This window comes from Osmerus eperlanus, chromosome 14 (assembly GCF_963692335.1).
Source record: "Osmerus eperlanus chromosome 14, fOsmEpe2.1, whole genome shotgun sequence".
Taxonomy (NCBI): domain Eukaryota; kingdom Metazoa; phylum Chordata; class Actinopteri; order Osmeriformes; family Osmeridae; genus Osmerus; species Osmerus eperlanus.
The window spans coordinates 5,208,987-5,233,723 of NC_085031.1; the positions used below are offsets into that span (position 1 = coordinate 5,208,987).

Genomic DNA, 24,737 nt, shown 5'->3' on the forward strand with positions numbered 1-24,737 from the left:
TGTACAATCATTTTAATAACCATCTAATTTGTCTGTTAACCAAAATTACACTCCAGCCAGTTGAGAATAAGTACAAGACAAGCCATACAACCCCAACCCAGATAAGTGATCCTCAGACACCAGAAGACGTCATGTGTCAGAAAATAACAGACATGGGTAGTAAAAGGTGGCACAGATTTTATTTCATCCGAGTTGCAGCAGATACTACAAACACACATCACAGAGAGGGGCGACGTAGAGATGAACTCATAAGGACATGCCACTTCTAAAGGACAGAAACCCTGCACCCTTTACAGAGTCAACCCCGTCTAGAAAGATCCAATCTAAAATGTAAAAAGGCTTAATAAACCAATGTAAAAAAAAACATTAAGAGACTAATTGGATCCGAAATGTAAATGATTATGTTTGTACCCCTACAGTAAGCAAGTCCATGCTCGTTAAGTGGCTTGTTAAGAGTTGGAAACAGGTCAAAAAGAGAAGAAAATAAATCAAATTAAATCAACAAAGCTTAGTTGGCTCTGTCAGTTTCCGACAAAATAAGGTCCCAAGTGACCGTAGCAAACATATTCATTCTAAATGAAATGATCACTGTATATTTACATATCTTTATACAGCCCCTATTCCTTCAGTGGGAAAAATAAATGCAAAAAGAAATTCTCCAATTATATATATATATATATATATATATATAAACAAATCCTAAAATGTTCCTTACAAAACAAGATTACATTCTGCATGCTGTACTGAGGGGAGGGGGGGGGGGGGGTTGGGGGGCTATGACTCAACATACACAGATGAGTTTACATCTACCTATTGAACAGTACGAGTATCCAGAAAAAAAGCAGCGTCAAAAAGGGGAACCACTGATTATTAATCATATTTTTAAAAGTTTGTTACAGAAATTATTGTTTGTCCTTAAGTTCCTCTAATTAAAATTGGCTGTATTAGATTATGATGATTTGGGTGGCAGGGCGTAGATGTAGGGGGCTTTGTGTGTGTGTGTGTGGGGGGTCCATCTACCCAAAGCAGAGGAATGTTGGCTCTGATCTGATGGCGAGGAACATAGGCATGGCAGTTTGGCGTTATTCCTCCTCCTCCTCCTCCTCCTCTAGAAGAAGCGACCAGAGTACTGCTTCACACTGGAACACAGGAACACACAGCCCAGTGAGAGAAACCACTCCTGTCTAAGAAACCTGCACCTCTCTGACCCTAACCCCTGCCAGGTTTAACATGTTTTAGAAAGACACATTTAAGGAAAAGTACATCTGTCACAGGGAATTTGCACTCCCCCCCCCCCCCCCCCCCCACAGGGTTTTCATTTTGGGTGAATATTTGTAGCAATTTCTTCTCACTAAATGTTTTCAAATGGTTATAAAAAAAAAGTCTGTACTGATCAAATTATATCAACTTTCAGGAACTGTAGGATCACATTTCCAATGTTCCATGTCATCTTTAATGTCATTAAAGCGATCCCGTCTTTAAGACGGGGCCAAAATCAATCAAGTTTCCCCGAATCTAAATCACCAGGTCAGCTGGTTGACAGGATGTGACATCACGTGCCTGTTCTGCAGAAGGTATTGGGCATTCTGTATCTGGTCCTGTGTTCCTGTGATGGTGATGATGCGGTCCTCAGAGCCTTCCAGGGGCTCGTCGATCTTGATGGAGGCTCCCGACTCATGGCGTATCTGCTTGATCCGCTGGCCGCCCTTACCGATGATCGACCCGGCTAGCTATGGGATGGGAAGGGGTGGGTGGAGTTGAGGCAAGTATGCATTAAAGTCAATAAACTCAACTTTATTTATTCACACAAAGTGATTCCATCATGTGGAGAGCCTGTGAAGGACTGGGAGGTGTAGGAGGTGGGGTACGCACATCTTTGGGAATGGTCACTTGTGTCGTGATGACGGGACCCCCAATGTCACTGTAGGACCCTCGCCCACCTGGGGAGGAGGGGAAGGGAGGAAGAGAGAAAGAGGGATAGAGAGACAAAGCGTTCATAAGACTAACTTTGTGGATTCTCTGTAAAGAGAGCCATCTCACCACATGAAACAAAACATGAAAGCAAGAAATGAGACAGTGATACAAAAGATGAACCCTCCCCACTCACCCGATGGAAAAGGCTCCCACGAGGAATTGTTGTCTTTGAAAAGATGGAGGGAGGGGGGATAAAAAGAGAGAGAATTAAAAGATGCATCACAATGTGACTGACAGACTACAGGAAGAGATAGACAGGTGGCAGGACAGAAGAGATAGACAGGTGGCAGGACAGAGATAGACAGGTGGCAGGACAGAGAGATAGACAGGTGGCAGGACAGAGAGATAGACAGGTGGCAGGACAGAAGAGATAGACAGGTAGCAGGACAGAGATATAGACAGGTGGCAGGACAGAAGAGATAGCCAGGTGGCAGGACAGAAGAGATAGCCAAGTGGCAGGACAGAGGGAGCGGGCAGATCTTGGGAGAGGCAGGGTAAGGCAGGGTGAAAGAGGGGAGGGAGGGATAAGGGCCTAGGCCCCATTCTAACAGCTTGTGATTGAACAGGGTTAAGAGACTCACCATATCCACCTCCACTCTAGATATCAGCGCAACCAGTCATAGAGAGAAGCGCAACCAGTCATAGAGAGAAGCGCAACCAGTCATAGAGAGAACACACAAAAATCTTTTAGACAAGATATTTACGCAAAAAAAACACAAACACTACTGATGTTATGGCAACCTGACCCCATAATTCAAATTTTCAACAGTGAAACGTTTATACATTTATAAGGACCGTGTTTCTTTTCAGAGGCACCTGAATAGAGCCAGTCCAGGGCCTGGTCTGGTCTCGCCTCAAGTTCATTTGTTAGCACGGCTTTAGACTACGCACTCAGCTGCTCCTTGGTAACCAAGGAGACATCTGTTGCCTGGCAACAACAGGCCTAACCAATGTGTGCGTGTGTGTGTGTGTGCGCACATGTGTGTGTGATTGCTCAGTGAAAAGAGCCACAGTGTCCAAAGCGCTGCGTCTTCACTATGTCAGAAAAACAAACTGGTATACACACACACACACACACAGTACAGTGCACTAGTTCTACATGTCAACTTATGAGACCAGTCTTATGAGACTGTGTGGCCGCTAGGCTAGCATACTAAGGACTACCAAGTACAGGACACTCACCATGCTATCATAGCGGTCTCCTGGTCTTCCTCTTCTGTCACTGTGAGGAGAGGGGAGACGAGGAGGTTCATTTGTGAAAGCTGGTGCGGGCATGCACACAGACACAGCTCTATAACAGGTGGACTAGTTGCGTGCTAGAAAACCTATTTTGGATGTACTTGGTAAATGCTAGAGATTGAGCATTAGACAGTTGACTATCAGCAACATAGAAAGGTCCTGTTGGAAGAAGTAACCGTTTCTTTGTGCACATTGAACAATGAGTAGCTCGTTTTAGAGCATCCATTTAGTTTTTTATGCTAGAGATTTGACATATTAAAGTTGAATCCCAAACATTTGAAATGGCAAGGACCACTCCGGAACAATCCCACTCTGTTCAATAACTCCAGTAAAAGAGGAAACGTGGATTGAGAAGACGGAAACAGGGGACTCACTTTGGTCTGTCGTCCATGCTGCCGTGGTAACTCTGGTGGGAAAAGCGGTCACCTCTGGGAATACAAGACAGGACAGTGAGTCACAGCTAGGTGACAGAGGGACCGGTTTGCTTACACGGAATCATGCCGGGGTCCATAAAGCCAGAGAGTCTAAAGTCTAAAATGTCACAAAATGGTCTTGAGAGGAGAGAGCATCTAGGATGTAGAAAGAACAAGCGACAAACGTCCACACTGACTTCCCCAAGCAGAAGGGACTGCTGACCTAGTCTGAATGATAACAAGTAAAGTTGGTGAATGTACAAAATACAGGGCACATGCTCCTCACCCTCCTCTTGGGGGGGGTGGGGGGGGGAGGGGCAGGTTGCGCGCCCTGCTGCCCCCCCTGACACCTCTGCTCAGTGGGGGTGGGGGTGGGCCCCGGCGGGGGCTGATGTCATCGTAGTCCCTCCTGGAAGGGGGCATGGGTCGCCCCCCCCTTCCAGGGGGCATGCGCTCGAAGCCCCCCCGGCCGCGCATGGGGAACCCCCCTATGGGCCTCCGGCCCCGCTCCTCGAACATCATGGTGAAGCCTCCGTAGTCGTATGTCTCGTCGTAGAAGTTGGGGTCGTAGGGCTGGGCGCGACCTTTGATGGGAGCCTAATCGGAGGTTGGAATGTTACTTCCTTTAGATCAGCTGTATAGAGTCATTATATCAAACAAACTGAATTGATATCACACCGTTATTGTGGAATCTATTTTTGCAATGCTGGCTAGACTGAGATTTCATCCCTCCGGATTCAACAAAAACGTGCCGTTTCATCAAATGCATTAAACAAAAGTATTTTCCTGACGAAACGTGTCAAGATGTAAGCTAATCCTTCTCCAAACTTCCGCAAATTTTAATCCCATGGTGCATGTTGGCACCATCGCCGAGGTGTGTTTGTGCTTGACCTCACCTCTGACACAAGCTCCAGGATTACTTTGATGCACTCGACCACGCGGTCCGGTTTCCCCCCGACCAGGACAACGCGATCGGTGGAGTGAGGACAGCACTCCTGGAACAGCTTGATGGTGGTCTGGGTGTTCTACGACACCAAGGACACAAGAGAACAGAATACAGCGGGGCGTTCCAGAAAACCCCAAGAATTTCCGCGGTGAATTCGAGAGCAGAACCGGCGCCACCAGAGACAGAGACGACCCCGGTGGAGCGTCACAGCCTATTGGGCCGACTCACGCTCTACAGAGCGACACCCTTCCGGCCTACCTCTCTTAGCTCTTTAATCTTGGCCCCCTTCACTCCTATGATGCCCCCAGCCAAGCTCTGATGGATCAGCAGACGCAGCTCACAGTCAAAATCGATCCCGTTGTAATGCTGGTACTGGGGGAGAACAGAGGTCTGGTTCAGTCAGGTCAATACGGCCTTTAACTGGGAGGCTGTTGGGGCTTAGAAGCTACAGAGCAATGGGATGTGTGGGGGGGGGTAGAGAGTGGCTCACCTCCTCCAGAGTGGGGATGATCTTCAGAAGAATCTCCCCGATGGTCTCAATGTCTGCACTGACGCTTAGGATCCTGAGGGGGGCGCCATCATGGCCAGAGCAGATTGGAGAACAACAGAGGAAGGAGGACAAGGGAGTAGGAAACATCGGCTCTTACTTTGAAGAACAAACAACCCAGGTGGATTAGCAGAACCAGCACAAGTAGAAAGAGAGTAAGGAGGGGGGGGACATACAAATTATAAAAAAGGAAAAAAGGAAAAGGAAGTCAAAAAAGGGGGGGGGGGATAAGTGCTGTAATATACTGCACGTATCTTTGATTTTCCCCAAAAAACGAAATTGAAATATGAGCAACTGACATGCACTCATAATCTGACCTCACATTCAACAGAGAAAGACAGAGGCCTGAGAAATGGGCAGCTTTGGAAGGGTTGGGGGCAGGGTATGGGTGGGGCTGGGGAGGGGGGGCGGGGTATGGGTGGGACTGGGGGTATGGGAGGGGCGGGGTATGGGAGGGGCTGGGGGTATGGGAGGGGCTGGGGGTATGGGAGGGGCGGGGTATGGGAGGGGCTGGGGGTATGGGAGGGGCTGGGGGTATGGGAGGGGCGGGGTATGGGAGGGGCGGGGTATGGGAGGGGCTGGGGGTATGGGTGGGACTGGGGAGGGGGGGCGCTGGGTACGAGAGGGGCTGGGGGGGGGGCTCAGGCTGACGTGAGGCACACTAGACGGCCACACACTCACAATCAGGGAGAAGAGAGAAGGAGCGTTCTTCAACCATCCCACCACCAGCAATTCAGGGTGGGGGGGGGGGAATGAATGAGGGAGGGAAATAAACTTGCAATCACAATTGTACCACGGGCACACCTGATGGTGACGGGGGAAGGGGGTAAAGACAGTAAATTAAAGTAAGCAGGAGAGAGGCGGGGGGGCAGGGGGGCAAGGGGGGACAACAGGGTGTTAAAGGTGGAAGAGGAAAAAAGAGTGGGGAGATGGGGGTGGGGTTGTGAGGTCTGGACTAAAAAGGGCAGTCACAGAGAGAAAAACCAAAACAGTAAAAAAGGACAAAAAGAGAACAGTTATGAGTGAAAGAGGGAGCGAGGCCGGAACGCTCTCTCATGTTCATGAACAGTGATGTCGAGAACAGGGGTGGGTGGGGGCAGGGGAGGGGGCGGGGGGGAGCGAGGTGGGCCACAAGGACAGAGCGAGAAAGATATATTGATCTACGTTCCACATACAAAAATATATAGAATTATTACAAATAAAAGACACACGATTGAATTAGACCACAGCAAGGGAAGACATCCAGAAGCCGTGACAGTGGCTCTGTTCTAAAGTGGAAGTGTCCTGTTCTCCATCAATCAACACCACACATTTGTTTTCCAAATTAAATGGAAATACTTAAAAAGGGGGATGGGGGGGGGGTAGGGAGAGGACAGGAAACTCAAATGGAACAGTACACGTCTCTCAGAGAAGAGGGGGTGGGGTGGGAGGGGTTGGGGGGGGGGGGGGGGGTATATACTATCATGTTTAAAAACGTTCAAATGAAACAGAAGGCAGGTTATCATAAGACATGTGTTCTCTGTTCTAGTCAGGCAGTGAGGCAATAACTGGTGGGACATACCGCTCTGGGCCACTGCTGTCAGGGACTGATACACTGGCATTGTACTGCATGGGCCGTGGTGGTGGTGGTGGTGGTGGAGGTTGGCATTGGGCAGGGGCATTCAATCACAAGTTAGGTGCCCATTTAGGGAGGGGCACGTTTATGGGCGGGGCCAACCGGGGTGTCAGGTGGGCGGGCGATCAGGGGCGGAGGTTGGGCCAACGCAGGAGGGGCAAGTCGATCCAGTACATGGGCAACGGAGGAAGGTGGCCGAAAATAATAAAGTAAAGGAGAGGGAAGAGGGGGAGAAGGAATACATTTTAATTGAATTACACGCTAAACTCCATCACTATTTTGCTTTTGTTTTCCATAATTTGTTCTTTTTTTTTTACAAGTAAGAGCTGGGCTGTTTGGGTCAGGGTCCAGCTCTGGCAAAGACAAACGTTTTGTCTGTCTGCATGGCGGCAGGCCTAAACAGACTATAGGTCCACTCAGGCTTCCAGACACCTGTAGATGGGTTTGGTGAGGTCACAGTTGTACAGTCCAGTACCAGCTTCGGGCTGTGAACGGCCGGTCAATGGGAATCAAACTCCTGGAGAAGATTCTGAAGTTCTGTTTTGATCAGAGCCATGTGCAAGGCATAAACCCCTCCCATCCACAACCCACTGAATCTGGTCAAATTAAACCAAACCATGTCTGTCAACATGAGCCAACCTATAGGCTGGATCATCCGTCAATTAATCAAGTCCTGCCCCCTTTTCACAAGCATGCACCATTTGACTAATCGAGTCAAACATCACAATCAGATGATTGATAAGAGTCTGGGACTTTAGATGGGCGATTAGTGGATGACTGGGCATGACAGGGCTTTTATTGGAAATGGGGGGGGGGGGGGTCAAATCGATGTTTTTATTTTCAGTAGACGAGAGGGGGGGGGAAAGGTAGGTCTAGCTGGTGGGTTGTGAAAGTGGCCATGAAAACGCTGGGCTCGCTCATTTTCATACAAGGAGTTTAACAGCCATGTCTGCTGCTGGGACACGGCACGCCACTCAGGCTTCTGGGTACTCACGTCGGTCCGCAGGGCTTTGATGTTCTTGCCACCTTTTCCAATCACAGCGCCAGCATTCTGAGGAACAATCAAAATGTATGTTTGGAGTCAGTGATGATATAGGGAGGGGCTTAGGCAGGCAGCAAGTTGTGCGCGTGTGTGCGAATGCCAGGAGACCGGATGGTCCTACTTTGCTCTGCAGCAGTACACGCAGCTCCACCAGCTCGTCTGTGTTGCGAGAGCGCTTGAAGGCCTGTTCCTCGTCCATATCCTCTGCTGGGCGCTTACCTGAAGGACACATGCGCACCTAGGAAATCAGGCTTTTAGCCAGAGAGGCCTACTACAGACATTTTCTCATTAAGGCCAGTACAAAACACCTCTCAAAATGTTAGGAGGTGGTTTGAGGTTGACATAAGATGAAACCTCAATGCCATGTCAACAAGCTGAATAGAAGTGTGGTGATCTTGCTGGAACATTCTTCATACTCTCAGATCAACGTAGCCTAGAGGGGGTGAGGGGAGTGTGTTTTCTGGCCAGGACCAGCCTGGTACAATATGTCATTCCCCCAGCCCAACCCAATCTTCAGCCAGAGACCCGGATGCATCCCAGCATGAACCCCCTCCCCCCCACCCAGTACCCTTCCTGGATTAAAACTGGGAAGGACAACTCACAGACCAGCAATGACATATACACAAGAAAATAAAAAAATACAAAAACATGGCCATAAGACAAGAAGACTGCACTGTGCCAGCTATAGGCACATATTGAATCTGTACAATTAGGCCTGGCTGCTTGGACTAATCCATTTTTGTAATGAAGTTTCAAGTGGTCGAATGGTCTCTTCACCAAGGTAATCTATCACCAATCATGTAACAGAGCCTATCTCAAACGACCCCTTTCCATTTAGTTTACAGAGAAGGAAACAAGGATATTACAGGTGTAAACAAGCCTTGTATGGCACTATTGCTGCTTGACACCAATGTAACAACACAGCAAAACCCTGTCCTGTTCCGTCATGTCTGCATCAGTGCATAGAGGACCAGGGAATATGGCTCAGGGGTAGCTGGAGAAGTTGGTAGACATGTCCAACTTTAGCCGTCTCTCTCACCGTTTGTGTCAGTGTTGCTGAACGTGGTCTCTTCTTCCTGCTGCTCGATTTCTGTCTCCATTGTCTTGGCAACAGCAGTGAGATGCGAACAGGCTCCTCTACTTGGGTCTGCTGTGGGGGTGACAACAATGATGACTGTTAAGCTGTTGTTGCTAAATGTTTATTCCAATTCACAACTTTACCTTGTCTCAATTTGGCATAACCTTCCGGCGTCTTGCTACCCAACACTTAAGTCAAGTAAAGTCATATCAAAACCTACTAGAATCTACATAGATGTTCTGCTGCTAGGGGGATAAACTTGCCAGCAAGACTGCTGCCCTGCCATTTCGACATGCCAGTGTGAATCCATTATTATTTTTCGTTTCTAAGCAATAGCTAACTGGCTAGCTAGTTTCAACCTGCGCTTGCTTTCGAGCAATGTACCTATAAAACTATAATTGACAGGTTTGTGGTGAATGCAAATTGATCCAGGTTGAAAAGAAAACAAGATGGCAAACAAAACTTTGGCTAAGTCTATTTGCTGAAAATGAACAGTGCTGTGGAACCTCGTGCCGAAATAGAACGGCAGAGAAATAGCCCCGTGCAAAAAATATATTTGTGATTCGAATTGATCTTAGACCAATCCCAGTGTAACGCATGTGATGTATCTCTTTATAATGCATCTCCAACACAGACATGTATATACATCAATAATAATAAACATAATAGCTAGGCCATAACGTTACTTGGTTTACTTACGATGGATAGCTAACTCGCTGCAGTAGCTAAGCTACAGTAACGCTAACATCAATTCTGACACCATAGCCTACTACCAAACTCAGATTTTCTGTTGACCTAGTTTAGACAGTTCAGATTGTTTAGTTCTTTAGCGTTTTATACATTAAGATCTTAGGAGCGGTTTCGGTTCCAGGAAATAGTCTGAACCGACATAGGCTACTTAGCTGGTTAGGCTAGCAATAACTAGGCGTGTCTCGTTTTACGCAGATACTGTAGCGATATAGCTAATCTGCTTTAACCGATTTGTATCAAATAAACTCAGTGACAGGCACGAGCGATTGAATACTATAGCGAAAAAAATAACGAACTTTGCCAGTAAATAAACAGACAAACCTGCAGCCAAACCGCTTACGCTACCACAAATTTTCGTCTAGAATTATTCACAACCAACCTGATGACAACAGAAGACAATTGGCTATAGTCTCCCTTCACTGATTGGTAGGACGCATTTGATACCAAATCGTATGTTTGAAGTACTGGATAGTCAAGCTGCCATTCAAAACCAATACCCCTCTAAAAGAAATGTTAGAGGTCGGCAAATTAGCTGACAGACACAAACCCCAGGGTTACCAATCATCGAACAGCCACTGCTGGAAGTCTGGGCGGGACTCCCCACATCCTCGCTTTTACAAGTCTTTCCACGCGTGTTATTAGGCCTATAGCCGCTGAATGTCATACAGAAATGCATGGACAATGCTGATGTGAGTTTAACCTGAATTGACAACATGCAAAGCTATAGCGTAGTTTAATAGTTTCTGCACATCTTGTCTTTATGTAGCCCTAACCAATGTGGATTGGTTAAACTCACTCCTCATGTATAAATACAGATCTTCTGCGCCAACATTTAGAAATTAAAGGCTACATCTTGTAGTTACCTAGACCCACGTGAAGGTTTACGACACAATGTTAGACAACTACATATTTGCATGATTTCAAAAAAAGATAAGGCTCTCAGTAAGCAACGTAATAATCAGGGAATAGTGCATGTCAGCAGATGTTTAAAGCTTTATTTGGGGAAAACGTGCATCACTGTTGCCGTATTTAAATGTAAGGCTACTTTTCTCTAGGCTACAAAGACACGTTCCTAGTAGCCGACTGTAAAGTGGTAGCCTATAGGCCTAGGGCCTGTTGGAACTCATGAACTTTGGTTTGGCTAAGTTTGCAAAGTCTGCAATTCCTGAAACATTCCTTCGGCACACTATATAGAGCCCCTCCTCCGCCTATAGCCTACTCCATCTAACCATTCTTCCTTTGCCCCCCTCACCCCATCATTTTAGTTCAAACAGGGTCTCTTTTATTTTTGAGTAAACACAGTGTAATTCAAGTATTTATCCACAGCCCTCTAATTCATGAAACAACAATAACTTATTAATAACTATTATCATATTTTCTGGTAACTGATAGATGTGCTCCTTCGTGCCCTGTTCCCTCAAAGAGACAAGCCCTTAAGAGAAAAATAAAGAGCTCTCATCCTTCTCTTATAGTCGGTGGTTACCATGGAGACGGCTATAATTCCCTACTTGATGATTCTCTGCTTACACATTTTCACCATTTTCATATGCATCCATAGCGACACCTGACATTGCTATTTGGAAAGCTCCATGGTGACACTAAAGCCACTAAAGCCATCCAGGGTGAGACATTTCGGAAAAGGGCTTCAAATCATATGAACTTTTTTATCAGAACGTAGACACGTGTCATTCCTTTCATATGTAGCCTATGTGACCACACATACAAGCCCATAGGTAATTGTTTCCACCAGTTCACCAGCAGACCACCTGTGGTGACCGACCAGAGCCCCACTGGTTAACATTCCATATCCACATTCTAAGTTGTACAGGTTCCACATTCTACATTGTCCTGATCAACGGGAGGTGACAACGAAGGGTTGACCAGGAAATACGATAGAAAAATTAACTTGATAAAGTTGTATTCTCAGGAATACAATGATGTATTTCTCACACAATAAGCTATGATTAACAAAGATGACCCCTATACCCAGAGTGCCTACATTTTAGACTTAACCTTCATAATGGGGATGACGTGAACTGTAAACAATGGGAAAATTGTAGCTTTGGGAATGTATTTTAATGGTGATGATGTGAACTGTAGGACAACGTGAAAACTGTAGTGTTGGGAATTTTAAAGACCCTTACATTGAAGACTTGTCTGTTTGTAGCCTATATGTCCATGAAACTAGTGAGCTTGTCTTTTATCTGAACATGACACATTCAATAAATCGTCTTATCTTGCGTCTTTTAATTTTGTGTCGTTACAAATTTAAAAATAAAATAAGTTATAGCTCCATATGTCTATCTTTAATTGGAACTGAAGACCCATTTGAAGCTCACATACATATTTTGTTTAGTAATTATTTTTCATGCATGCAGCCCGCCTTGTGCGTCAAACCGCACGTCACGGCTGTCCACTGAGCGGAGGTTGAAAACACGCTTCAGTACAACCAGTTTGTCGGTATGCTGAATAAACCGTGTTACAATGCAATAAAAAAAATAAAGAACTGTGACTTGTGTGATTGTAAATAACACAGTTACCGTGACTTAGAATGGTCAATAAACGAAACGTTAAATTATATAGGCTCAGTCAGACATATAGGCAATTTTAGCATCATCACCTTTTAATTTTTTTGCACAAGCACATTCGTTCAAATGCTGTTATTCATAGTCACTAATAAACTGTTACCAATATATACTCTAAACTACCGTGATCATCTGAACCATCTCTTATAAACGCAATTTCAGCGATGGCTGGCGAAGATGCGCTCGTTCACAGCGATAATCAATAGGCGAATGCAGGTACCCTGCCTCCTCGCACACGCACTCTGTCGCTACATCACCACGCATTCTGACTCCTCTGTGCGTTCTTTATTATTTTTCTCTCTTATACTGCATATGAAGAATCTCCAGTAGCCTACTGTCGTTTCCCCCACAAATAATTGGGAACCTATACGTTATTACGGAGAGACAGCCGCGTTCTGCCCCTGAAGGAGACTTGGTGAGACAGTGCTAGGACGGAGCACTTGACACCTTGTTTCACGGCATCGATATGCAGTAGTGTGATACCAATTCTGCGGAGACCGAGACAGGGGAAGGCCATTCCATGGCATCTTGATATTAAACCGTGGGCTTTGCGCATTCGTGATCAACGGTAGCTTAGTATTGTTCACGTTCAGAAATTAGTCTACCAATAGTTCAAATTGATCCAGTTTTGTTAGCTATACCGTGGGATATCATTGGACCTGCGATGGACTCCAACGTACGGCTATATGGGATGGCTCGTTTGGGAATCGTTTTGGTTTTGATGGGGCTGTGGAGTTGTACCTATGCCTGCCCTGCCTCCTGCACATGCAGCACGACAAGGATTGTTTGTGTTAATCCTGATCCTGGGATCGAGGACTTCCCCGTCCTCACGTTAGATGACATGGAAAACATCACCGACATGTAAGTGTACGACAGGGCTTACAAACGAATCGAAGGAACAGGTCAATTACATAATACCCAATATTTGTATGGAAAAATATAGGCTAAACATAGCTGATTTCTAGAATGTATAAATTAATAAACAAATAAAGCTCTCATCCCAAACCAAGGCTGTTTCACATGCAATACTATAGTCTGTCAATCTATCATATCTCGTTTAATATTAAACACATGGCCAATAATCAATCTATAAATATAGAAATCTGTATTGACCAAATCATATTTGCCTATAGGGTAGAGAGTGTGTATGTGCGCCCGAGTGTGTGTGTGTGTGTGTGTGTGTGTGCGTGTGTGTGTGTGTGTGTGTGTGTGTGTGTGTGTGTGTGTGTGTGCGTGCGTGCGTGCGTGCGTATTAGGTGTGTACGTTGTTGGTTATATTCGGATGATCAGTCTCCTACCAGGCCTTGTAACGGAGTGGTGAGGGGCTGTGTGGGTGCCGAATGCAGGGGCCACGAAAGAAAACACACGACGCCAAAATGTCAGATTAACCGAAACACATTTATATTTAGCGGCAACATCAAAGCAAGTATTACCAATTCCCACAGATTCTGCGTACATTACATCATAAGAGCGTTTGAGCTGGATTTGACATGCCATTGCCGCCTTATTGTCAATATCTGACATCACGCATAGACTGCCATACAAAGGGAAGACGAGCTTGTAAAATCTCCAAGGTTTACATAGAGCTTATTAAATACCAGATGTTCCAGTGAGCTTGCATACACAGACCCGTGTAAGAATGGAAACCTGAAACAACGTCTAGTTTTACACCTCAGAGCAGTATGAATGTACATTTTATTTCTTCCATCTCTGTCCACTAGTAAGTGTTAAATGTATAGCCTAGAGGTTGTTGTTTCAGTAATCATTCTGCATTGTTAGGATATATGTAACAGGCTATTATAGACAGCATGTCCACCATGTATGTCCTGTAAATAGTGTCTTCTGCGTAAACTGATTTAGTCTGTCAGGGCCTGAGGTTGGGATGAACACTTTAGTGTGTGAGCTGGTCTGTGGTCCTTATCCTCCCATCAGGAACCTGTATCAAAATAAATGACACCATTGAGAGAACAGTGTTTGGGAGGATAATTTTGTAAAATCATTGAAGATTACACCTTTGATTATAGTCTGCGGACTGAACTTGTGTTCCCAGATACATTGCCAATCAGAGCAGACTGTTTGAGATCAACGACAACAGTTTGAAGAATTACGTAAATCTCAGAAATCTGTGAGTATCACTTTCAAGCTCTACAAGAGGACTGTGCTTTTCATTCGATAAATGTTTATGTCAAGCTAAAACTCTTTGAATGCACGCATTGAACAGTGAAATAGCCCCCTTCTCCTTTCCACAGGACAGTGACAAACACTAGACTGACTACTATATCATCGTTGGCCTTTTTCAACAACACAAGACTTCAATATGTGTGAGTAGTCTTAGACATTGTCCCTCATGTATTTACATTTACATTCATTCATTTAGCAGACGCTTTTATCCAAAGCGAATTCCAAGAGAGAGCTTTACAAAAGTGCATAGGTCACTGATCATAACAACGAGATAGCCCCAAAACATTGCAGGTAGCCAAAACATGAAGCATACATTGTGAAAAGCAAATAAGTGCCAATGGGAAGAAACATAAGAGCATGTAGTTAAACAAGTTACAAATTAAACAACACAAACCTCAAAAGTGCAAGAGTGTACCTGTAGAAAGGAATGTATTCCTTGCTGTATCGGTTTATTAATTAATCTGGTTTGTGCAAATGCATTTAATAAGATCCCAAAAGGCAAACAAACTCTGTTTCTGGTATATAAGTTATAGTAATTGTTTTGTACTAAAAACACATTTGTAATGATTTTGACTCAGCAATCTGAGAGACAACAACTTTTCCACGTTGTCTTGGAGAACATTCCAGAACCTAAACGTCTCATATGTGTAAGTATTAAGTATTAGTCCCAAAGCATGTCATGGATTATAATGATGTTGACTGTGTGGGGGTGAAGGGCTTTTGTTTTGTTTTGAATTTCAGACATCCGTGAAGTAGGAGAGTGTGTGAGTGTGAGAAAGAAAGAGAAAGATAAACATGAGACGAAAAGGTCATATGTGTCTGTATGTATTTAAACACGTGTGTGTGCGTGTGTGTCAGCGTGCACGTGTGTGCGCACGCATGTTTAAGTTCATGCCTGTGTTGACGCTCTGTCTTTATCCTCAAGGCTCCTCCTGTCCGGAAACCCTCTGGACTGTGTGTGCGAGAACATGTGGATCAAATTAAGGCTCCAAGACGACATGGAGATTCAGGAGCTGAAATGCCTGGATGACAGAGGAGAGAAGAAGGCCTTCACCAAGCTCACCCCCCCTGATTGTGGTAGGGTCCACATCCAGCACAGCTAAACAAACCTGAGAGAGAGAGAGAGAGAGAGAGAGAGAGAGAGAGAGAGAGAGAGAGAGAGAGAGAGAGAGAGAGAGAGAGCGAGAGAGAGAGCGAGAGAGAGAGAGATATCCAACTCATATGGACATGTTCAAAGATCATTAGCAAGAGACCAACTGAAAACAAGTACCTAACAGCTAAAATAATTCGACAAACATCTGAAAAGGCAGGGGCGCTGAAAAGGGGGGGGGGGGGGAGTTAACTGGAACTATTAGGGCTTTACATTTCATGAAAAACTCTCCAATTGTCTCAGTAAAGCTTTTATGGTGTAGTGTTACATTACAAATGCTTTTAGTGTTGTAGGTCTCACGAGTCAGTCTGTTTCGATGTCCGACAGAGCCTCCTAAAGCCGAGGTGACTCCCACCATCGTGACCCAGGAGGAGGGGACTGATGTGACAGTGGTGTGCAGCGTGTCAGGCTCCCCCGCCCCTGAGATCGTGTGGAACTTCGACATGTTCTCCACCAGCTACGAGGTGAGAGGAGGGGGGTTTCCTGTATGGACAACATAAGGTCACGTAGGTTTGGCCAAGACGTCCAATCCACTGATGGCGCACAGGCTGTGTCATGCTGAACCGGTACCACGCCAACGTCCTGTTCTCCCCCCCTCCCCCCCAGATTGATGCTCTGGAGTTGAAGAGCAGCCTCCTCCTGTCTGGTCTGTCTCCAGACGACAACGGCAGGGAAATCATCTGCAGCGCTGAGAACATGGTGGGCCAGACCGAGGACATGCTGCAGCTCAACATCCTCTGTAAGCACCGCCCGGCTCTGCTGCGCCAGCTCCGAGTCAAACCCGGGTTCAGTCAAATACAGGCACACGCTTGGGGTGCACTCGATGCAACCAATGAAGTCGTCCCTATAGAACGAATGGGTCTGAGATTGAACCTCGATAGCACCTCGATCTATAGTCAATTTGACCCAAGTGTGCACAGTACCCCTGATTTACTAAAGCTTCTCTCAATGCATAAACTAGTTAGACATTGCATGCTTACACTGCTATTACCAGTGCGTCCCACCTTGATTTGTTGTACCATGGTTTACCCAGCAGTCTGACGCAGCTCCTTCATGTTTCCTATGACGTTATCACACTCTTCCTCCTGTGAAGCTCCTGCCGCCACTCTTTCTCCGGTTAACACCCCCTTCAACTCTCCAAACACTGCTCCTCCTCCTCCACTTCCTCCTACCACCTCCTCTCCCACCTCCACTTCCTCCTACCACCTCCTCCCCTTTGCCATCCTTACCTCCTCTTGCTTGCCCTCCCTTCTCTTGTCTTCTCCCCCCCCCCCCTCAACCTCTCCGACCTCCTCCCCCCTCTCCCCGTTCCTCCCGGTTACCCCGTGACCACTGTTCCTCTCCTGTCGCCTCGTCAGTCGCCCCCACCATCCAGCAGCTGATGAAGCCTGAGAGGGACCACCACTGGTGCATCCCCTTCAGCGTGACGGGGAACCCCACGCCCCAGCTGCAGTGGTACCACGAGGACGAGGCCCTGGAGGAGCAGGACTACATCCACACGGAGATCCACGAGTCCACGGAGAGCGAGTACCACGGCTGCCTGCAGCTGGCCAACCCCACGCACATCCACAACGGCTGGTACACTTTGGTGGCCAAGAACAAGTTTGGGGAGGACAGCAAGCGGGTCCACGCGCACTTTATCGGAGCGCCGGACATCGGACATTCAGGTGTGACGCGCGCGCACACGCACACACATTTCTTGTGTGATTGACTCTATGTGAATGAATCCTGGCTGCATTGTGTAGTACATTTGATTTGGATCCTAACAATTCTCTTTTCTCTGTTTTCCAGAAGAGCCAATCTACTATTGTAAGTATGCATTCATGATATTAAAGAAATAATAAGATTAAAGAAAGCATACTTCTAAATGTCCCTGTATGTCTCAACCTGACCCATTTTACAATCACAAGGACATGTTGGACATTAGACTTCCAGAGAACACAGCCTCAAGTCAGTTAATGATTATCAGCAATGATGAAAGATTGATCTTGTTTGTTCCTTGCGCTACACCTCCGTTGCCCTTCCTGTGGTCTGTTTCCTGTCATCCTGCTCTGTCTCAGACACCGCCGGTAGGTTCTTTCAACTTTGAACTTTGTTCCGTTGTCTTCAGTGTTGCGCAATGCTCGCTGTCCTTGAACCTGTGGTGCCCTAAGAATCCAACAGTAACTCTACTTTATTAGTCTACGTGTAGATGTAGCGTGGTTCGTTCAGTGTTGTATTTCAAAAGAACACTGCCACAACTGGAGGTTTGCCTGGCCATTTCTTTGTCCTGTGAAGAGACACACCTGTCAGCCCCTTTGCACAGCCACAGCTCTCTGTTGAAAGCACTCTCCCAAGAACCCGCAGGCAGGCTGTGACAGGTACCCTAGCAAGCGAGCTCAATAGAATTTGTAGCATATGAACAATGTAAGTATTTAACTAAACTTAACATTGTGTAACATTACCACAGTTTTATAACAACAAATCGTTCTAACAGCGGGACAAGGGTAAAATAACATGTGGGCACAGTAATACAGACACCCATGGTGGATCGACCCCAAATATATACAACATGTGCAACAAGTGTACAATCAAATATAATATATTTGAATAAAAAGATTAATTCTCGACCTGACCCATTTGAATTGGTCCTTTACTCTACACACACACACCCTTTAAAATTCAACTCATAGCATACTGCATCATCTATGGCCACAGCATCCCAGTGCTATGTATACTCATCTAGTACAGATAGAAAAGACATGTCCAAACTGATCATGGTCGAAGTGTCCATAGAGTCTGACTGGCTTGTCTTCTCTTTTCCCAGAAACCCCTCTGCCCCCTGGGGACGACAGTGTTGCTGTAAGTGATCAATAGATCAGTGAGTGATCAATCACGGATCACAGCTTGTTATTGATATTGGTATTCTGCGCATGTGTAAATGTGATGTTTTAATATATCTGTGACTTGTGATTCTGATATGATGATCTGATTCTGTTATTCTGAAATGACTGTGACATTCTGATATGATTGTGATATGAACTGGGGGTTCCCCTCAGGTGTACGTTGTGGTGGGGATCGCTGGTGTGGCCCTGACTGGATGTGTTCTGATGGTGATCATTCTGAAATACGGACGAAACTCCAAGTTCGGCATGAAGGGTAAAATGTTTCATCTCAGATGGAATCAAATGTCTGGACTGTGACGGCAACTTACTGGCTTTATCCATATCTTGAGTCTCCCACCACAACCCCACCCCCCCAGCACTGCCTCGCTTCACCTTCACTAACCTGCCCCCCACCCCCACCCCCACAGGGTCGTCCTCAGTTATCAGCAACGACGACGACTCCGCCAGCCCGCTCCATCACGTCTCCAATGGCAACAACACCCCGTCTTCCTCAGAGATGGGCCCGGACGCCGTGATCATCGGAATGACGAAGATTCCAGTGATCGAGAACCCCCAATACTTCCGTAACTCCGGCAGCATGCTGAAATCGGACACGTGTAGGTTACCATGGCGCTGGTCTGCTGCTCGGCAGTCCGGTAACCCTAGTCCTTTTCTGATAAATCCATTCAGGGGATGCGACTGGACAGGATGTCCATTCTCTAGTGAACTTCCTTTCTGCCGCCGTTGCCACGGTGATGACTTTGGGAGTGGTTGGGGGGGGGGGGGGGGTGACCTCTGCTGCCTGGACGAATATACAACAATGAGCTGGTTATCATGGGATGCGCCAGAGAGTTGATAAGATTTACTGGGAAAACTGTTGCCAGCAAATAGTTATTGTGTACATAGTGGTGTTGGAAGCCATTCATTAAGTTCTGGTGTTGCTCTAATCTGCTGTTTCTAGTGTTTAACAGCCTGACTCAGTACAATTTATAGCCTGGTCGGTTATGAAATTTAATATTTGTGGTGAAGATGAGGTTTAAGTGAAATACGTGAATGTTTGCTGCTGGACCACTTGACATTACCTTCAAGGTAAAGTGTTCACCGAGTTTACCTACAGTATTTATGAAGCTTGGTCTTAATCTGGCCTCTGTGTGCATTCACAGTTGTTCAGCACATCAAGAGACACAATATTGTGCTGAAGAGAGAGCTGGGGGAGGGGGCGTTTGGGAAAGTCTTCCTGGCAGAGTGTTACAACCTTATTCCGGGCCAGGAGAAGATCCTAGTGGCTGTCAAGGTACACCCAGCCCAGCATGGTGTGCAAACATACATAGAAGGAGTCATCCTGTGAAAAATACAGACAGTGAAATGGGAATTGTATCTAATGTGCGTGTGTGTTTTTATATTCCTACGCTTGTGTGTGTGTGCATGTGTGTGTGCACATGTGTGTGAATGTGTGTGTGCGTGTGTGCACGTGTGTGTGTGTGTGAATGTGTGTGTGCACGTGCGTGTGAATGTGTATGTGAATGTGCGTGTGCACGTGCGTGTGTATGTGAATGTGCGTGTGTGTGCACGTGTGTGTGTGTGTGAATGTGTGTGTGCACGTGCGTGTGAATGTGTGTGTGAATGTGTGTGTGTGTGCACGTGTGTGCGCACGCGTGTGTGTGTGTGAACGTGCGTGCGCCCGTGCCCCTGTCCCTGCTCCCCAGACGCTCAAGGAGGCCAGCGAGAGCGGGAGAGCCGACTTCCACCGCGAGGCGGAGCTCCTCACCAACCTGCAGCACGAGCACATCGTCACCTTCTACGGCGTGTGCGTGGAGAGCGACCCGCTCATCATGGTGTTCGAGTACATGAAGCACGGGGACCTCAACAAGTTCCTCAGGTAGAGGCTCCCCGTCTCCCGCGGGGGTTACGCATGTCGTCCCCCGTTTGCATGTCTCACACCGAGGAGAGCCCCCAAGTCACGTGACCTCACTAACCAGGAAGTTTTAGGGTTAGAAGGTTGAACTCAACCGAACGTCTTGCAGGACTGGAGCTCAGAGTGGGGGCGGAGTCTGTCTCCATTCCATGCTTTCTTTGCTGTGTGTGTTTGTATGTGTGTGTGTGTGTATACTCCACTCTGTATAGAACCGTGTGGTCCATACACACTGCTTGTCACTGTCTGTGCTGTTATATAAGTAGGCCTAAAAATTGACACGCATTACATCCCAGGCACTTTATGCCAAAATGCTGCCACCAAAAGCGTCCTTTTTAAGCGAACAGGCACACACTCCAATTAGGTCAGCACCGAATCAACCTACCAAAATCGAAATCCCCAGCTGCATCACAGGCATGGGGCGTCACAGGCACGGGCACTGCAGTATTATATGGAAATATGCGTTTCATAGGTAGATGCATATCCATTTGTGTTTCATGCATACATGTACATAACTGTGTTTTGTCTGATGTACCCCCCCAGGTCCCACGGTCCGGACGCAGTTCTGATGGCTGATGGCCAGCACAGCCTCATGGTGGAGCTGACCCAGTCCCAGATGCTGCACATCGCCCAGCAGATCGCGGCGGGCATGGTGTACCTGGCCTCCCAGCACTTCGTCCACAGAGACCTGGCCACACGCAACTGCCTGGTGGGGGAGAACCTGCTGGTGAAGATCGGAGACTTCGGCATGTCCCGGGACGTCTACAGCACGGACTACTACAGGGTCAGTCTACGTGTGTGGATCTCTCTCTGTCTGCTTTTTTTCTTCTGGCGTTTTGTTTTGCTCTCTCTTTCTCCCAGTCTTCCTTTTCCCCTCTCCTCTCTCTCTCACCATCTTCCTCTCTCGTTGTTTCTCTCTGTTTCTCTTGCTCTTGTCTTTCACTATCTCTCTCTTCCTGTCTCCCCCCCTCTCTCTCTCCCCCCCTCTCTCTCCCCCCCCCCCCCCTCTCTCTCTCTCTCTCTCTCTCTCTCTCTGTACTCCCTTTCTGTCCCAGAGTCCCTGAGGCCCACACTGCCCTCTACTGCTTGTTATTCTGTAGAAAATCAATAACCAACACAAGTAAAACTGAGCTCCCAGATCTACATACCATGTGAACAGGCCCCATTTACACACACACACTCTATCAGCCATATGGATCTGAAGGGCAGTGAATAATGAATTTGAGTGCAGACAAACATGACTTGATATGGTGCAGTAAGCTAATTATGTGATATTAAACTGACCAGCAAAGTCAGCAGTATCTCTCCCTTTGCAACATGAGTGAATCCAATTCAGCGATTTGATCTCTGTGCTTTTGCCACGGTGTGGGTTGTAACTAGGCACAATCATGGAGTGACAGTGGCTGGTGACAGAACCTATTTTTGGCTGTGTCTGCAGAGTGTCTAGCCAGGCCCCAGGGCCCAGCCGTCTCCATGGTGGTATGGGTTACTGATGTACTCTGCTCTGACTCAGAGTAGCAGGGCTGATCTGAGATAAGGTGCCTCGCTGCCCCTATCAACTCATCCATGATGACGGAAAAGTCTAAAATGATCCTAGATCGGCACTCTGAGAGGCTCTAGTAATCCAACTCAACCCAGGCCTCCCTCATGACTGTTACTGTACCAGGTCCCTCTGGATAGAAGAGTTCGTATATTGTAGTGCATATGGTGTGTGTGTATATGCATGTATACATATATGTACACGTGCTGTGTGTCCAGGTGGGAGGCCACACGATGCTGCCGATTCGCTGGATGCCCCCGGAGAGCATCATGTACCGCCGCTTCACCACGGAGAGTGACGTGTGGAGCCTGGGGGTGGTCCTCTGGGAGATCTTCACCTACGGCAAGCAGCCCTGGTACCAGCTCTCCAACAACGAGGTCAGCATCAGCAACAGCTGCTCTGGACCACTCATGTCCTCGTTTGATTCAGGATTATTAATGAGTTTGATTGAATTACCGGTTGGTTGCTTGGCTAGTTATTCGATTGTAGGCTTGCTTTCATAGTGCACGGACAAAAGTTTGTCTTGCACAGCAAGTCGTCAAACGATCAGATCGCAGGACCCCGGGGCGGAGCCTAACCCTCTCTTCCTGATCATGTGACCTGTGGGTGGTGACCTGCTTCTGCCTCCTCGCAGGTGATCGAGTGCATCACGCAGGGGCGTGTCCTGCAGCGTCCGCGCACCTGTCCCAAGGAAGTGTACGACCTGATGCTGGGCTGCTGGCAGAGGGAGCCCTACATGAGGCTCAGCATCAAGGAGATCCACAGCCTGCTGCAGAACCTGGCCAAGGCTTCCCCCGTCTACCTGGACATCCTGGGCTGAGAGAGTGGGAACGTGTGTGCACGTTTGCGTGCGTGTCTGTGTGTGTGTGTGTTTGCCTGTAAAGAGAGGGGAGGAGGTTCATATAGACAGAAGGAGCATTTGCGTTTGTGTGTATGTTTTGATCGTGCTTCTGCCTCTTCATCACATGAACAAAAGCCTTAAATTTAATTGAGATTTTTTTATTTACTTACCTTCTCCATTCTAAAGATTCTCACTGGTCCTGTTTTCCTTACCCAGGTCAAATGAATGCAGAGAACTGGCTGATTCTATTGATGGATAAAACAAATAAGTGATTTCCTAAAATGCTGTCACTAAAAATGATCTCAATGAAACCAAATAGCCAGTAATCTGGATTAAATGCCAGTTAGTTGTACAGTGGTCTTAATCTGGGTTTGTGAAACAGGTCACTAATGTAGATTGCATTCTTGTTCTGTATTTTCCGGGGATGAACAAAGGGAACATAACTGTGTGTCAAATCTTCAAGGACAATGTATGAACATTTAACAGTCTCTGTTATGGAAACTGCTTTTGCTTCTAACGCAAAGAGAGACATTTGTGGAGCAACGTGAAGTGGAGGAGCAGGGAAAAAGAAAAACTATATATATATATATATTGCAACCAGTGAAGGCTTTTTTGCTTTTAAGTGTCATGGACACTTTTTTTTTCTGTGAGAGATTTCATATTGATGTCAGGGGATCTAGTTTTTTTGCGCTAGACAAAGTCATAACTTTCCATTGTAGTTTGTGACTGACTGACCCTTCCTATGGCAATGACGCATTTGAGGTGTGGAGGTGAGAAATGCCAGTCATCTCAGAACAGGGAGGAACCCATTCAGTCTCAATTCAACCAATCACGGACGTTTCTTGAAACACTTAAAAAAAACATTTGTTATGGGACTATGGGATTCAAAACAAAAAGCCAATTTGTCCTTTATCATTTTGGAATTTCAATTAACATTCGGAATTGACTGAATTGAACAGTGAATGAACATTTGAGAGAAAAGAAGCCATCCATAATCACTGCACTGTAAATCCCCTGAACGTTGATACAAATGTGAATATATATCAAAACAATGTTCAATGTAAAAAGATTTACCTTTAAAAAAAAAAGAACATGGGCATCTCTAAAAATGCCAAACAGTATTTGATTCATTTTTCTAAATTATTTTTATCTTTATGAACGTTGAGGTTGTGGACATCATCAGTGGTCTCTTTTTATAAATATATTTATGTTTCTATTTTGCTAGCAGGCAACTGACATCTCCATGTTTCAATGTGTCAAGTGTTTTTTGAGTGTGGTTAGAATGCACGTACGCCAGCTCACAGTCTGAATGAGAGAACTTTAAAGCACAGTGACTAGGGAGCGGACAGCAGAACTGTGGAGATCAGGGTGGAGGTCAGGGTTGAGGTCAGGGTTGAGGTCAGGGTAGAGGTGGGCCTCTCCCTGAGGCAAAGCAGAAGCAGAGCACTGATCTTCTTTCCGTTTTCAATTTTTTACGTTTTTTACTTTCTTTGTGGAGAGCACATTCACCAGCAGACACCACGGAGGTTCAGCTCATCCTTAATCTACTGGCGGTCACACATTGCTCCAACACATGATTTCATGCTCATCTGCAAACGGCAGCTTAACGAACTGAACGGTCTTCTTTGGTATTGTCACAATTGTGTTTGATGTTCTGTGAAGAGGAGAAATGAGGGAACACTGAACCTGAAGAGAAATTGTTTTATTTCAGCTGTGATTGCGAGGGAATTAACAGGACTTCAGCACTGCTGTATAGAAGAAGATTTATTGGTATTTTTTTGTTGTTGCACATTTCAGCGTTGTATGCACTTGTATTGCTTACTATTTGTTTTCTTACTGAGTACTATTTGGGGGTTTGACATTTTGTGGTCCTCTATTGTCTGATATACAGTATACTAGTCTTTGTTTCACAATTTGTCACAGAATATAATGTAATTGCCTACATTCCGTCTCCACCTCCTATTGGCTACCTCGCTCAAAACCTGGATGACGTGGATGACGGGATAGGTGGACCGAGCCACATAGCTAGGTCTGAAAGTGGCCTGTGTTGCAAATGTTCA

General features: G+C 46.3%; 2 protein-coding genes across 4 annotated transcripts; one reads left to right on the top strand and one right to left on the bottom strand.

Annotated features, from left to right (window-relative positions):
• Window positions 1-157: 157 nt before the first annotated feature.
• hnrpkl (heterogeneous nuclear ribonucleoprotein K, like) lies at window positions 158-10,131 on the bottom strand. 3 transcript variants are annotated; one of them, XM_062477807.1, is made up of 16 exons: window positions 9,984-10,131; window positions 8,816-8,926; window positions 7,898-7,995; window positions 7,729-7,785; window positions 6,681-6,724; window positions 5,063-5,135; window positions 4,831-4,944; window positions 4,523-4,651; window positions 3,913-4,223; window positions 3,588-3,641; window positions 3,157-3,196; window positions 2,556-2,571; window positions 2,108-2,140; window positions 1,873-1,940; window positions 1,561-1,730; window positions 158-1,139 (listed from the first exon to the last, which is right to left on the bottom strand). In XM_062477807.1, the coding sequence occupies exons 2-16, from the start codon at window positions 8,874-8,876 to the stop codon at window positions 1,109-1,111; spliced, it is 1,299 nt and encodes a 432-aa protein (XP_062333791.1). In that variant the 5' UTR covers window positions 8,877-8,926; window positions 9,984-10,131; the 3' UTR covers window positions 158-1,108. The 3 variants fall into 3 exon arrangements, with proteins under 3 accessions (XP_062333791.1, XP_062333790.1, XP_062333792.1); XM_062477806.1 differs by having other exon boundaries at window positions 9,926-9,992; XM_062477808.1 differs by lacking the exon at window positions 9,984-10,131 and adding an exon at window positions 9,554-9,802.
• Window positions 10,132-12,417: 2,286 nt separating this feature from the next.
• On the top strand, window positions 12,418-23,832 carry ntrk2b (neurotrophic tyrosine kinase, receptor, type 2b). Its single transcript, XM_062478154.1, has 17 exons — window positions 12,418-13,050; window positions 14,240-14,314; window positions 14,439-14,510; window positions 14,949-15,017; window positions 15,296-15,447; window positions 15,848-15,984; window positions 16,127-16,259; window positions 16,879-17,206; window positions 17,312-17,329; window positions 18,298-18,361; window positions 18,559-18,658; window positions 18,813-19,001; window positions 19,548-19,678; window positions 20,091-20,263; window positions 20,840-21,080; window positions 22,055-22,213; window positions 22,471-23,832. Exons 1-17 carry the CDS (start codon window positions 12,854-12,856, stop codon window positions 22,654-22,656), a joined length of 2,424 nt encoding a protein of 807 aa, XP_062334138.1. The 5' UTR covers window positions 12,418-12,853; the 3' UTR covers window positions 22,657-23,832.
• Window positions 23,833-24,737: the final 905 nt, after the last annotated feature.